The sequence below is a fragment of the Talpa europaea genome (assembly GCF_964194135.1).
Source record: "Talpa europaea genome assembly, chromosome: 14".
NCBI lineage: Eukaryota > Metazoa > Chordata > Mammalia > Eulipotyphla > Talpidae > Talpa > Talpa europaea.
In genome coordinates this window covers 19,559,856-19,573,366 of record NC_140082.1, presented here as the reverse complement: position 1 = coordinate 19,573,366, position 13,511 = coordinate 19,559,856, and the positions used below count along the sequence as shown (strand labels likewise).

The 13,511-nt window shown below is 47.2% G+C and overlaps 1 protein-coding gene across 1 annotated transcript in view; it reads right to left on the bottom strand.

Annotated features, from left to right (window-relative positions):
• Positions 1-13,511, bottom strand: part of LOC311183684 (calpain-9-like) — a gene marked incomplete at both ends in the record, with an annotated part of 87,381 nt that overhangs the window by 54,909 nt on the left and 18,961 nt on the right. Inside the window, 2 exons of the mRNA XM_084253229.1 lie at positions 714-765; positions 12,808-12,892. Of these exons, the coding sequence (XP_084109355.1) occupies positions 714-765; positions 12,808-12,892 (137 nt within the window). The remainder of the gene's footprint in view (positions 1-713; positions 766-12,807; positions 12,893-13,511) is intronic.

Below are 13,511 nucleotides of genomic sequence, written 5' to 3'. Positions count from 1 at the left end.
TGGTTTTTGCAGGTTTTTTATTGGGGTTCAGCAGGTACGTGGCAGGCAGGGGCGCTAGGGGGCCGGGAAGCTGGCAGGCCTCCCAGCCCCCAGCAAGTCTTCACTCTATCTGGGCTCTCTGGCGTTCGTTCTGCTACTTCTCGGCTTCTCTTTTGGCTTCTGCTTCAGCTTCTGCTGGTGTCCCCGTGACACCGCCCCTAAAAGCACAGTCTTAGCCCAGGTGTACCCACTCCAGGTGCCCACCATCAGGCATGCATTCAGGATCACAGGGTTCCCTCATCAATCCTGATGGCAGGAGGGCAGAAAAGCCTGATATTTTTCCTTACCCTACACCGTTGCGGCTGGTCTGTGTCAGGAGTGAGTTAAGGAAGAAGCAGCAAGTATGTTTCAACCTGAGAATTCAGAGCCGGGCAGTGTGACGGGCATGGGTGACATGGATTTGGCCTTCTAGGGAGAAGGTTCAATTGTTAAACCAGGAATCTCTAAGGAGGGCACAAGGTCGGGGTCAGACAGGGAGTACACCTGAAGATGAAACCCCCATGCACCCCCCCCAACACACCCCTCTTCATTTCCTGGGATGGGACCCCAAAGTGGCGGTAAGATTCTCAAGTCCTTTTGGAAGTGAGGCGGAAAGTTAAATTGATTTCAGACCCTGAAGAGCACAAAAGAAAAACAAACTTATCTAAACTCTTCTCTTTGAGGCTGGTCCTTACAGATGCAGCAAATGCAAACAACCTTGGGCTGAGCTCCAGGGCCAGCTGGGAACTAAGAGGCAGAGAGAGAAGGGGTTCTCCAGGGGGGGAGGGCAGCACCAATGGAAATTCAAAATTGCCATCATCTGACGAGAAGCTTCTTCATTCATCATTATGAAGTGCCCTGGGACGAACCAATAACCTTCAGCCAAGTCCATATTTCTTTGCCCCTCACCTACTGTTCAGCTTCTTTTCATCTTGGACCCTTGTGCCCTGAATTGCTTAGTTCCCTTTGTCCTCCAAAGGCTTGGGACATTAAAACTTCCAAATAATTGTCATTCAGTGGTATAAAAAATTGGGCTTACAACCATGTGACAATCAGTTCTATTTCATATGTGGGCCCCAAATCTCTGCCCCTGCTCCCGGTAGGAAGCAGGCCCAGAAGAAAGGCCTTGCTCATCACCCCTCAAGAATGAGGAGCAGGCGGTGAGGTGAGGAGCAGGAGTAACTCCAGAAAGGTGTTGTCACCAGCCCGGTTACTAAAAGTTCCTCGTCCTTGCTCTGGTCCTGAAGACAAACCCAACTGAGACTGAGATGGAGAACTTTTGTAGGCATCACCAACCCTGAAATGACTTAAGGAAAACAGGAGTTGGGACCGAGGTAGCGAATTCCATAGCCCCTACTCTTGATGAATGATGCCAACCCTATCACCTAATGGCCATGAGTCAAGATAACAGGTAGCACATGCTCATCCACCTGCCCCACAGCCCCTGCACCTTTTGAGTTCAGAGATGGCCTTTGAGAAAATAGCCCATCACCTCTTCAGTTCGCTGGCTCCTGATTAAACCTGAATCCTTCCATCAGCTCTGGTCTCTCGAGCTTTGGCCTTCAAGCTGCGAGTAGGTAGAGCCTGGCTCTCGTAACATCTTCAAAAACAATCCCCCACAGAGAGTCTGTGCCTCTGGGTTCTGTTCCATTTCTAGTTCCAGGGGTCTCCCAGTTCTTGGCTACTGTTTGTGAAGACTAGCCTGCAGGTTGTGGGTGCCATGTCCTAGGGAGGTCTGCAGACAAAAACATTTAACATCTATTCTTGCCCACATATTTGGAAGGATACGTCCATTAGAGAAATGATGTTTTTACAGGAAATCAAACTTAGCTTCTTAAACTGAATGTCCTTATCTGAAATCACACATGAAAGCAAAATTCATTTCAAATCTGATAAGACTGTTCCCAGCTGCTGAGAGTCCCATAGTGTGGTCAGATCTGTGGCTGGCTAGGGTGTTGACCTTGTCAGTCTCTTAGGATACTGAGGAGAGTAGAAGTTGACATGGCCCTGAGGAGGAAAATTTATAAAATATGAATAATGCCGTAAAAATGGGACTATCCTTCCATCCATTTATCCTCTCTTTATTATTTTTTTTTAAATTAAACCTCCCATTTCTTTTTTTTTTTTTTAAAGATTTTTATTTATACAAGAACTGGGGTACAGGCCAGATGCGCGGGAGGGTAAGAGGATTCACCAGAGACAGAGTGGAGAGTAGAACAGGCAGACTATTGAAACACATTGCTGAGGGGAGCAGCGGGCAAGGCCAGAGAGGTCTGCTGTGCCATGTGGGACCCTCACCGGCCAGCTGGGATCAAACCCGCACTGCAGAGGCTGTGGACAGCTTCATAGTGCGGCGCTCAACTGCCTGCGCCACCAGGGAGGCCCTCTCTTTATGATTTCTAAGCAAAGAATTGTAAATGAAGACTTATTATTAGGTTATTTATAATGGCAAAAATTAGAAGTTCCAGAAAGGACCAATGGAAGAGTCTCAACAATAAGTTGGGTTATGTTCCTATGATGGATTATTACCCAATCTTTACGAATTTTTAAGCATGTTTAATGATCTGGGGGAAATGTTCATAAAAATTCATTCTACAAAGCAGGGTAAAAATTATTGGAGAAATTTCAGCATTCATACACTGCTAATGGAAATGTAAAAGAAATGCTTTGGAAAATGGTCAGGCAATTCCTTAAAAGATTAGCTATAAAATTACTTCTGAATTTGAGCAATTTTTTTAACCATATTCCCAAGAGACATGAAAATACATGTCCACACAACACACATGTCATATGAGTGAATATTATCCTGTATATTACATGCTACAACGTGGATGAACCTTGAAAATGTCCTGCTAAGTGAAAGAAGCCAGATACAAAAGAACCACATATTACACGATTCCTTTTATATGAAAAGTCCAGAACAGGCAAATCTATAGAGACAGAGCGTATACTAGTGGTTGCCAGGGGATGGAGGAAGTGGAGAAGGGATGGCAAATGGGTGCAGGGTGTCTTGATGAAATGCTCTCAAAATTGGTTGTGGTGACTGCATAGTTCTGTAAAAAACTAAGTGCTTGGGTTGTGTGCTTTGAATGGGTAAACTGTATGTATGTGAATTACACCTCAAAGCTGTGAGAGTAATAGTGTCTGTCTCTTTATCTATCTATCTATCAATCAATCTATCTACCTACCTAACTACCTCCCACCTATCCATCCATCCACACACAGAGATCAAACTGAGCGCTTGCTCGCAGACACACAAGTTTAACAAGAGTTATTTGTGGGTGTTGAGATTAGTAGTGATTATTATCTTTGTTATTACCTTTTCTGCATTTTAAAGAATTTCCTCCTGCACACCTCCATCATTTTTGGAATCAGGAAAGAAGCCACAAAAGGTTTTTTTTTTTTTTTGTGGGACCCTCACCGGCAGCTGGGGAACGAACCGGCACTGCAGGCAGCCTCGCAGCCCAGCGCTCAACGGCTGCGCCACCAGGGGAGGCCCCCAAAAAGCTATTTTTAAAGTTTGCCTGAACTCAGTCCTGGATTAGGGAGCCTGGGGAGCAGAGCAGAACCACACTGGGTGCCCATTATGTGTCCACTATTCCAGGGGAGCCCTGGGGATCCCTGAGGGGTGATGGGTGGGAAACCTTACTCTTTTGCAGCACAGCATCTAAAACATTTGAGTTCTTCTGCTGACATCTCCATGTCCTGTTGAAGTGGAGACAATTGCTTTTTGTGACTCCGTATCTTCTTACAGTTTCTTTCAACAATGAGCTTAATTTGACTTGAGAGCTAGTCCATCCCTCTGCACCCTGTTGCTCGCCCGGGTGCCCTGCACTGTTGGCCGCTGCCTGCTCACATATCTGGGACCTTCCAGCCACCCAGGGAGGGAGGTAAGTCAGGCCAGCCCAAGCATGCTTCCCCCAGCCCTGAGCCTGAGCTCCCTAAATGGCTCCTGTGTCAGAGGACACTGGGATCTGAGTGTCCAAGCCTCTGTCACAGCAGAAGCACCAGGATAGCTTCAAGAATGCCCATACTGGGGCTTATCCCAGGGGCTTATCCCAGAAGCACCGGGAGAACTTCAAGAATGCCATATTGGGGCTTATCCCACTTTGATCAGGACAACTGGGAGTATGGTTCATTGATTATTTTTAAAAGCTCTGGGGATGAATTTCAGAACCATTGTCCGAGATGGTCCAGTAAATCCCACTAAATCTCAGCACCAGCTGCGCTCAGAAGCTTGAGAGAAATGCAGGTCTTAGACCCTGGCTAATATTATTTACAACTACCAGCTGAGAGGTTTCAAGGGAACACGGCTAGAGCAGTATCAAGGACATAGGAAGCCTGGGCAGGACAGGGAAGACTCCCACCCCCTGACCCCCAAACAGCCAGGATCTCCAACAAGCAAGCTGAGCAGCTGAGAGGGTGGGAACGGGCAGGGAAAGGGCAGGAAGCAGGGCACAGACGCTCCAGGGTGCCTGACCCACAGCTGCCCAACCTGGCCACATCTCTGTGAACTGGCAAAATGCTGGCATACATTGGTGGCATCATAGGAACTGTCCTGACAACACCACCTTCAGCAGAGCAGAGAGAGCAGGATGAAGTTGCTAATTTCTGGGCAGAGGTCAAAGGAATCCCCTCCTAAGGCTTTCTGTAGTTCCCACATAAAGTTTCTGGGCCTGGCTGGGCTCCGCTGGGTGATGTGGCCCCATCAGTGCAGTCTGGAGTGAGAGCTGTGAGGAGGAGGCCGTCCTCAGCTCTTCTCAAGAGAACAGGGCTGCTTTCTCCTCGCCACCTCCTGCCTGCCTCTGGGTCCGTCTCTGGGCAGTGTCACCTCATCCTTGGAGGGGGAGGCCAGGCCCCTCGGCCCTGCAGGCATCAAGGGCACGGGCAGCCCTACCTCACCAGCGATTTGTTCAAACAGGGCCCGCAACTGCTGTTCCTCCTCTGTCTCCCGAGCAGGCGAAGTTGGCTTCTGAGGCTAAAAATGAACCAGAGGAACTTGCTTGGGAGCCACAAGAGAGAAATGGACATTTAGTTTCCCAAGAAAAAGCAGGAAAGGTGAGCCCTGGGCAGGAGGTTGTGCCGCCAGCAGGTGGAGAGGCCAGGACCTCCATGGCAACCTCACATGCCTGTGCTGGGTGGTGCCCGGGAATGGCCACAGCCAGTAGCATTGGGAATGAGAGTTTCCTCTCCTTGTGAGGGCTCTTTAGAAGAAACGTCTGGAAGGACTTACTGGGACTGGTCGTGCCCTCCTCACCTGACAGATAAGAGGACTTTTGTAAACCTGACTCCTAGCAGAGGCCTGGTCCAGCCAGGGCTGCCATCACCCCTCCCCTTCTTCCAGGGCATACTGCACCACCTTGATATCATTACCTGCTTCATCATTTGTCACAGTAGATGGTAAATCTTTATAGGCCGGATCTTTCCAGTACAGAGCACCGGGCCTGGTACATGGCAAATGGTCAGTAAAGGTTTTGGATGTTTTGTTTCGGGTCTGCTCATAAGCTGCATCCCAGAGAGGGCAGCAAGGAGAAGAAAGTCCTTCCTGAAAACTGGTCACTGCTCGAGATGGGGGTGTCAGAGGTTCTCGTCACATCAGCATCTCCTGGAAGCCTTAAAACCCTTGGACAAGACTAAAACCAGCCCCGACCTCTCTCCCAACAGACAACATCAGGGATATTGATGTTTCCCCCAATCCCACAATCAAAAATTCTACCTGCTTCTCCCATTTTTGTTTTATCCATTGCTTTTCTGAGATTGCATACTTTTTAAAGAGATTCCATCCACCTAAAAACCATCAGTAACCTCTCAGGGAACAGAGGGAGTGGGCAGTTCTGTTGGAAGAAATGTCACTTGTTCTCCAAGAGGTTAGAATCAAGGTACTTCCTTGCATCGAGGTAACCATTTCTTGAACTTGGGAATTTTAAGTGATGTTATGGTCTGAAGGAAATTTCCAGTACCGTCGCTGAATCCCACCCTCCACATTAGCCCAAGAAGGCTCACCTCAGGAAGGGCAATGTCTACATTTCCATCCATGTCCCTGTGGGCACAAAAACCATGTTGATAATCATAGATTCACTTCCCCATTAGCCGCTGCAGAGCTACAGGGTTCAGAGGTGCTGGAAGGTTCTGTACCGTAGAAGCCTTCTTCTTCTGTGACTGCATTTCACAGGGTGTGCAGCCTCTAGGCACTGACCTCCCTCTCCACTCCTCACTCAGACCTTGCTCAGCATGAAAGTTAGAGGAAGACCATGTGGTCATCACTCCAAGCAGGACTTGTCCATTCTGGATTGTGAAAGAAGACACTCAGCTCGTTGAGGGTTAATCATTCGTGGGAAAATTTTAAAAGCTTATAGAGCAAGTTGAGGTGGAACCAACAACATCACTTTTGAAGCTATATTCTTCACCCTTGGTCCTTCCCCCATTGACGTGAACCCCTGAGCCCACTGGGAGGGTGTGTTTCTGTGCTCACAGGTGGAGGAATCAGGAGAACCGTGACAGCAGGTTACTTTGCTGCCCACACATATAGGGGAACCCGCAGCACTTGGGAAGTAGTCAGATTAGAGGAGGAGCAGGCTTCAGCTGTCAAATACGAAAATATCTGGAAGAATTCAGTTTGTTTGTTTAAAGATTTATTTATTTTATTTATACAAGCACTGGGTACAGTCAGAAGCGCGGGACGTGAGATAATTCACCAGAGTCAGAGCAGGAAGAGAACAACCAGACCGACGGCCAATGCTGTGGGGATCAGTTGGTGAGACAGTAGAGATGTGTCGCGCCCTGTGTGGTCCTAGCCAGCTGCAGCTGCGCCACCACGGGAGGCCCTGGAAGAATTCAGTTTTACAGATTAAATCCCGAAGCATTTCCAAACACAAATTATTGAAAATTCAAAGTGAAAGAAATAATGAAACATTAAGATTTGACATAACCCTTTCAGAGCTTTTCATTATAGTTTAGGAGTCTCCAGTGAGGATGAAGCCAAGGGAAATTGAGCTGAAGGTGGCTTTTCTGTGACTGAGCTACTTGTGTCTGTTACTGATACTTGTGGTATCACAGCAGATGGTACATGTGTATGATATTCACTATCACAGCAGATTATACGCTGCATCTTTTATGTTCAATATCAACTTCCATTATACACTATTGTACATGCACTGAGAATGGAGTTACCTTTGACCTCACCCCCCTAATGGACAGAGAACATGAAGGGTAAAAGATGGGCTCAGCCACAGGAGTTGCCGATATGCACGGATCTCGCATAGGGTTCTTCTGTGTGAATGGACACTGGTCAGTTCATCCTCAGTGTGTTTCAGTGTCTGAGAGAAGACTGGAGAAAGACTTTGCAGCAGAGTTTTAAAAATCAAAGATTGCATTGCTTCTCTGTTGCTGACGAGAAAGAACCATGGCTTCTGTAAGTCCAATCAGCAGCATTCACCAGGCATACAGGCTTAGGGAATGCCCAGTTAGAGGGAAGTTCAGGGCTTTTGTTTGATGACCCTTAGGAGTTCTTGCTGAGCAGGTCAGTGAATGAGGGCTGGGGAGCTGGCTGCCCTCCCATCCCTGTAAAGTGAAACAGCCTGAGGGAGAAGTCAACAGAGCAGAGAGGGCAGAACAGACTATCACAAGCATATCACTGATCGATCTGTGCTTGAAGCCCACTCTGCTCCTCTGGACTTGTCAGTTATGTAGGACAATAAATTCTTTTTATTTTTTTTCTTTTTTTGGAAGACTTAATTATTTATGCATACAAGAATTGGGGTACAGGCCAGAGGTATGGGGGTGAGAGGATTCACCGAGACAAAATGGGGACCAGATGAGGCAGACTGACTGACATACATTGCTGAGGGAAGCAGCAGGTGAGACAGGAGAGGTCTGCTGCACCAGGGAACTTCTGACTTGTCAGGTGGAGGCCTGCAGTGTAGGGGGTGGGACATAATGACTTTTTGGCAGTCCAGGTAGTTGGAGAACAAGATCTAAAGACGGCTAAGTCAGTAAAGAATGATGTTCAGAGATAACGGTGGACCAGAAAAGGTCATCATAAGGCTTTCAGCTTTGACTCTGATTAGATGAAGAAACATGGACGTGTTAACATGACCCATAAACCCTGAGCCATGACAAAGGGCACAGATAGAAGTGGAGTCACCAGCTATGAAGTGCGTGCTGCTGTCCAGGTGACAGATGAGGGTGGGTCAGTCCAGGCTGGTAGCACAGGAGGTGGTGAGCAGTGATCAGGTTTAAGACATATTTTGAAGGTTGAGCCTATAGGACTGGCTGGAGGATTAAATGTGAGGAAAAGAATGAAAGGCAAGAAGATATGTGGTTTGAATAGTTGGATGGATAAAGATGAGAAGACTGTGTTGTAGCAAGTTGGGGAGAGAAGGATTTGAGGTTCAGGCATGTGATCCTGGGATGTGCTAGTGAGTAGATATTCACAGGGAGATACTGAGTAGATCCTTGAATATATGGATCTGGAATTCCAAGGAAAGGAACTGAGATATAAACTTGGGAGTATTGAAACCATGGGTGATCCCCAGAAGAGTTGTGCATGTTTGACAGTGTCTTGAACCTGCTCTTCGGAAGGCAACATTGTCTGTCACTTTTCTATGAGTCCTATGACACAAACGTGTGCAGAAGAAATTGATCTTAAGCCATATTTCAAGCTGGTCAGAACCAAGAGACTACTGACACAAAACCAAGAAAACAGGAAAAAAGAAGAGATTAGACCACATCCAGAAGCAAGGGGTCCATCCCAAGAATCTGGAAGCCTTTTCATATATAGATCCATTTCTAACTTTTTGATCAGACTTAGTCAAGCCCATAAACTTTACATTCCTAACTTTTATTTCCTTTCTACCTCCATTTCTATAAAATCGTTTCTACTTTCCAGATTTGAGCCTTGGCTCCTATATCCTTGTTGGTTGACCTCACAATAAAACTAAAACTTTCATCCCCCCAAAATGGTGCTGCAGTGATTGACTTTGAGGAGTGACAGGAAGTGAGCCTATTGCTGGTGTCAGTATCAGTGTAAAGACAGTGATGTTTTAATTTATAAGAAGTATTTTATCATTAAGGTGACCAAAGTATATTTCTCATATATTTAGTGTTTATCCACAGTTCCTGATAAATGGTTTCCTGAACTCGAATTTTCTTAGTGTTGAAAGTGATGAAAAGTATCTTTTGTTATGTAAAGGAGGGAGTTTGGGATGCATCTAATGAGAGGGACTAGGTTTTGCTCATGTCTAATGACGCAAAGGACACAGAAACGTTAATTCAAAAGGGCACCTTCACCCCTATGTTTATAGCAGCACTATTTGGATTAGCTAAGCTATGGAAAAAACACAAATACCTTATAGTACATGATTGGATCAAGAAGATGTGGTACCTGTACACAATGCAATATTACTCAGTAATCAAAAAAAATAAAATCAGGCAATTTGCAGCAACATGGATGGAGCTGGAAGGGATCGTGCTCAGTGAAATAAGCCAGAAAAAGGAAAATACCAGGTGGTCTCACGTATCGCAGGAATTTAGAAAACCTAAATAAGGGACCAGGGAAAACTAATTATAGTAAAGTAAAACTCAAAATAAACAAGCAACTATAAACCAGAGACACACTACAGGCAGGCGGAGGGGGGACAGGATGGGAGGGGTTAGGGTCAAAATAAGGGGGGTGGGAATTGTGAGGGGAATATAATCAAGATGAAAATGCATACATTGTGCAAAAATGAAAAATGATGTAAAAAATATATAATATGAAAAAAAAAAAAAGAGGGAGGTACTCAGGCAAGAAGTCACTGGTGTGAGCATATGAAATGAAACAGAACCAGAAATCAGACATTTGTGGTCTTGCAGAGTTGGAAAGAGTCAGCTGTTTCAGGGTCCCAAAGGAAGAAACAAGACTGAAATGATTTCTAGAGATAAAAGGCCATTAAACAACTTTCCCTTAGCAAAGATTATCAGCTCTGTGGAAAGGCCAGATTAAGAATTCCTTCCCACTGATCCATATTTTGAGATGCTCCAAAGGTGGCTGCCTTTAAGGTCCCTGTCACCAAGTTGGGCCTGGAGGTAGTGACCCCAGGAGCAGCTTGCTGCCTGCATGCAAATTCACTGGGCTGCAGATTCAAATGCAAACTTGGATGATGGATGGTTCAGTGGAGGGAGGCTGGGTGAGAGCTGGGAGGATAAACCTTCTGTTTCCTGGATCACATGGATTCCCTTGACACTCTACACAAGTCTGGAGATGGGGAGAGTCCCCAACACGTGACATATTAAATCCTTTGCCAACCTGGGTGGATAGAAGGGTTTTGAGACAGGAGTATGTGATTTACTGAAATGTACGATAAAATGATAAGAAATGGGGTGTTCTTTACACCCAAAGGCCAAGGAGGCTTGACATACTTGGTTGCAGTTAGTACAGAAATAAAGAGGTAAGAACTGTACCAGAATTCTCCATTGTCCGGAGAAGGGTGACACAGGCGCTTTTGCTCAGCGAGGTCCACAGAATGCCACTCAGGAGAACTAGTAAGAAACCAAATCAGCATGTGGGTCATGAGCAGTACAGGCCTTGGGGTGGGGGAGCACCCTTTCCTAGAAACCAGGGTGTGTGGTTGTGAAAGGAATAGATCTTGGTCAGTGACTCTACCATGGACCCCAGAAATGTGCCAGAGGCTTTGAGATTGGTCAGAAAGTACATTTCCAAGCAAAGCTGATGGAAGTAGGTGCTTCTCATGACACCACCACGGGCAGGGAAACTCATTTGACCTCTGTTCGTTGTCCGCTGACACTTTGAAAAGTCATAATCATAATGTGTTTGACAAGCTTGTTTGACATTCATCTACCAAGTACTTTCTTTCTGCGACCTGCCAGGGGGCCTTGCCTGTCCTCAGGTGAGCAGCACCTGCTGCCCTCCAAATTGGGAATGACACCACTAAGGCCACTACTTCCTTGGGACAGCTTCCTCCTCCAACACACACACACACACACACACACACACACACACCCCTGTCTCCAGAAGCAGTTCACCCTTGAACAACTTGGGGTGATCAACCTCCTGTGCAGTAGAAAATCCAAATGTAACTTATTGTCAGTCCTCCTTATCCTGAGGGTTCTGCATCGGAGGATTCAGACAACCATCATGCAAGGTTGGTTGAAGCAGTGGCTGCAGAACCTGCTGAGAGGTAACAGATCTGAGTATAATGAACGTGTACAGCTAAACCTGTGTTGTTGAAGGATCAAGTGCAGTTCAAATGGCGCTGCCACCTCCTCAGCCCTCTCATGGGGGGAACCATTTCCCCACACCCCGTAGGTCTTGACTCCTGGGGGAGGGCTCCGAAGAGCCCAGAGAACCCAGAGCCTCTCTCTAGGTTGCCCCTGGCGGGGTCTGTAGAACAGAACTAAGAGCTTTTATTTTTCCTTTGGGCCATTTTCTTCCAATGGCTCACACCCACATAATGGGTCCAAAGGCTCAGCTGAGCTTTCCAGCCTTCCTCTGGCTCCAGGCAGAATCAGGATCTGGGAGCAGGGTGGGCACAAACCCTCCCACCCCTCCAAGGCTGCCTGGAGGCAGGCAGTCCCCAGCTGTGCTCCAGGAAAAAGCAACTTCTCCCTCTTCACCATGTTTCTCAGAGAAAGGAAAAAGTAGCCTCTGTCCTTTTAGAGACTCCATCCCCTGAGGTAAGGGACTCTATAAATCTTAGGAGCTAAAAGCAGTCTCATTCCTTTTGATTTGGTTATTTCTTTTCCTTCCCTTTCCGCCAGGAAAGGAAGGCCGAGTTCATGCCTGCCAGATGTGGTCTGTTGTGAATCAATCTCTGCCAAAGTCCCTTGGATCTGAGGCGGTGGAAGGCAGGAGGGGCTGGGGGTGGCGGGAAGGGAGCAGTGATGGGGACACTTCATTGTCAGTCTTGTGCCCTCAAGCTGGAGTCTGGTTAATAAAGCCACAGACACACGGATGCCCAGCTCCCCCTGTTGAATTGTCTGAGCTGAGGACAAACATGGACTTGCTTTAATCAAGTTCTAGATTTGTACAGACTCCCTAGAGAGCCAGGAGCTGCAGGTGGGCAGAGAGGCCAGCAAGAGCTCAAGCTGGCCAGAGCTCTGGGTGAGGAAGGAGAGAGGGAGGCGGTAGAGACAGGTCAGGGTGCATCCCGCCTGTGCACACCTTGTACCTCCCATCATCCCAGTCATAGGGGCCACCTCTCAAGGGACATGGAGGGGACACAGGCCTGAAAGGAAGACCTTTCTTATAATTGGAGTCAAATAAATAATGTTGGTCATCAGAGCAGTCATAGTAGCTGAATTTCCTGTTCCAATTTGTCTGCCTCTCCTGGGCCACTGGGCTTCTGGCCAATGGACAGAGAATCCGGTACTGTCCTCCTGGCAGCACTCAGGGATTCTCATGCCCAAAATACTCATTGCCACCACACACACGTACAGACACACACACACACACAACACACATGCTTCTCTGGGGCCACTCATACGTAGAGAAAAGACTCACGATACATGGGGATGTGAACTATCGGCATGGGAGGCAATACAGTCATCGACATGAATACAATCCCAGGGAAGACAAAAGGCCACTCTAAGAGTCTTCCCTGAGAGTCAAGTTTGACTGCAAGGCGGGCCCCAGGGGATGAAGGGGAAAGAGGTGAGGTCACCCAGAAGCCAGGGGAGCACGTTAGACAAACTTCTCCTCCTTCCCAGGACACCCCAGCCAGCCTTGGCCCACTGGACCCCATGAACAGCATTAAGGTGGGCGCCAGCCAGAGAGACGCAGTGGGGACCCACCTGTCACTCCAGGGCCTGTTCCACTCGCCCTGGCCCCAAGGGTTCCGGACTCTGATCAGCTCAGTTTTCCGGCCTCGGACGTTTACTTGGAAGGCAGAGGCAGCAGGGGAATGGGAAAGGATCAGTTCATGTGTGAGTTCTGGAGTGGTTCCTCTCAGCCGGGGCTGGCTTGACCGGAAGCCTCTTGACTTCTATACATTAAAATCATGTCAAAACTCATCCATTCTTAACTTGCCTTCGGAACTGTTCTGCTAAACATAATGGCTACCATGATGTGAATCTTCAAAAGAATGAGTTACATGTTAGACTGCAAATTCCCTAGAGTTTTGTTTATCTGGGGAGCCTCAGAATTCACGGTGAAAGGTGAAGAGTAATTCTCACAAGCGCTCAGTGAGCTGCTACTGATTTTCCTTCATCCTTAGCCTCTTACACAGAGCTTAACAACAAGCATAGAAACACACGTTGGGAATCTAAATAGCAACAGTAAATAAAAACCACGTCTAAGTCTTCCAATGCCAATATTCTCCCATTTGGGCTGTCATCTGAGGATCTCTGCCGTCCACATCAATAGCTTGGAGTCAGGAAAGAAAGCCCAGCCAGCCGTCCTTACTCTGCTCTGGGGCAGGAACTCACAGTTCACAGGGGTTTTGGAGAAAGAGAAAATAAGACTTTTCTCATCAACTAGCCAGAAATTTGAGCTCTCA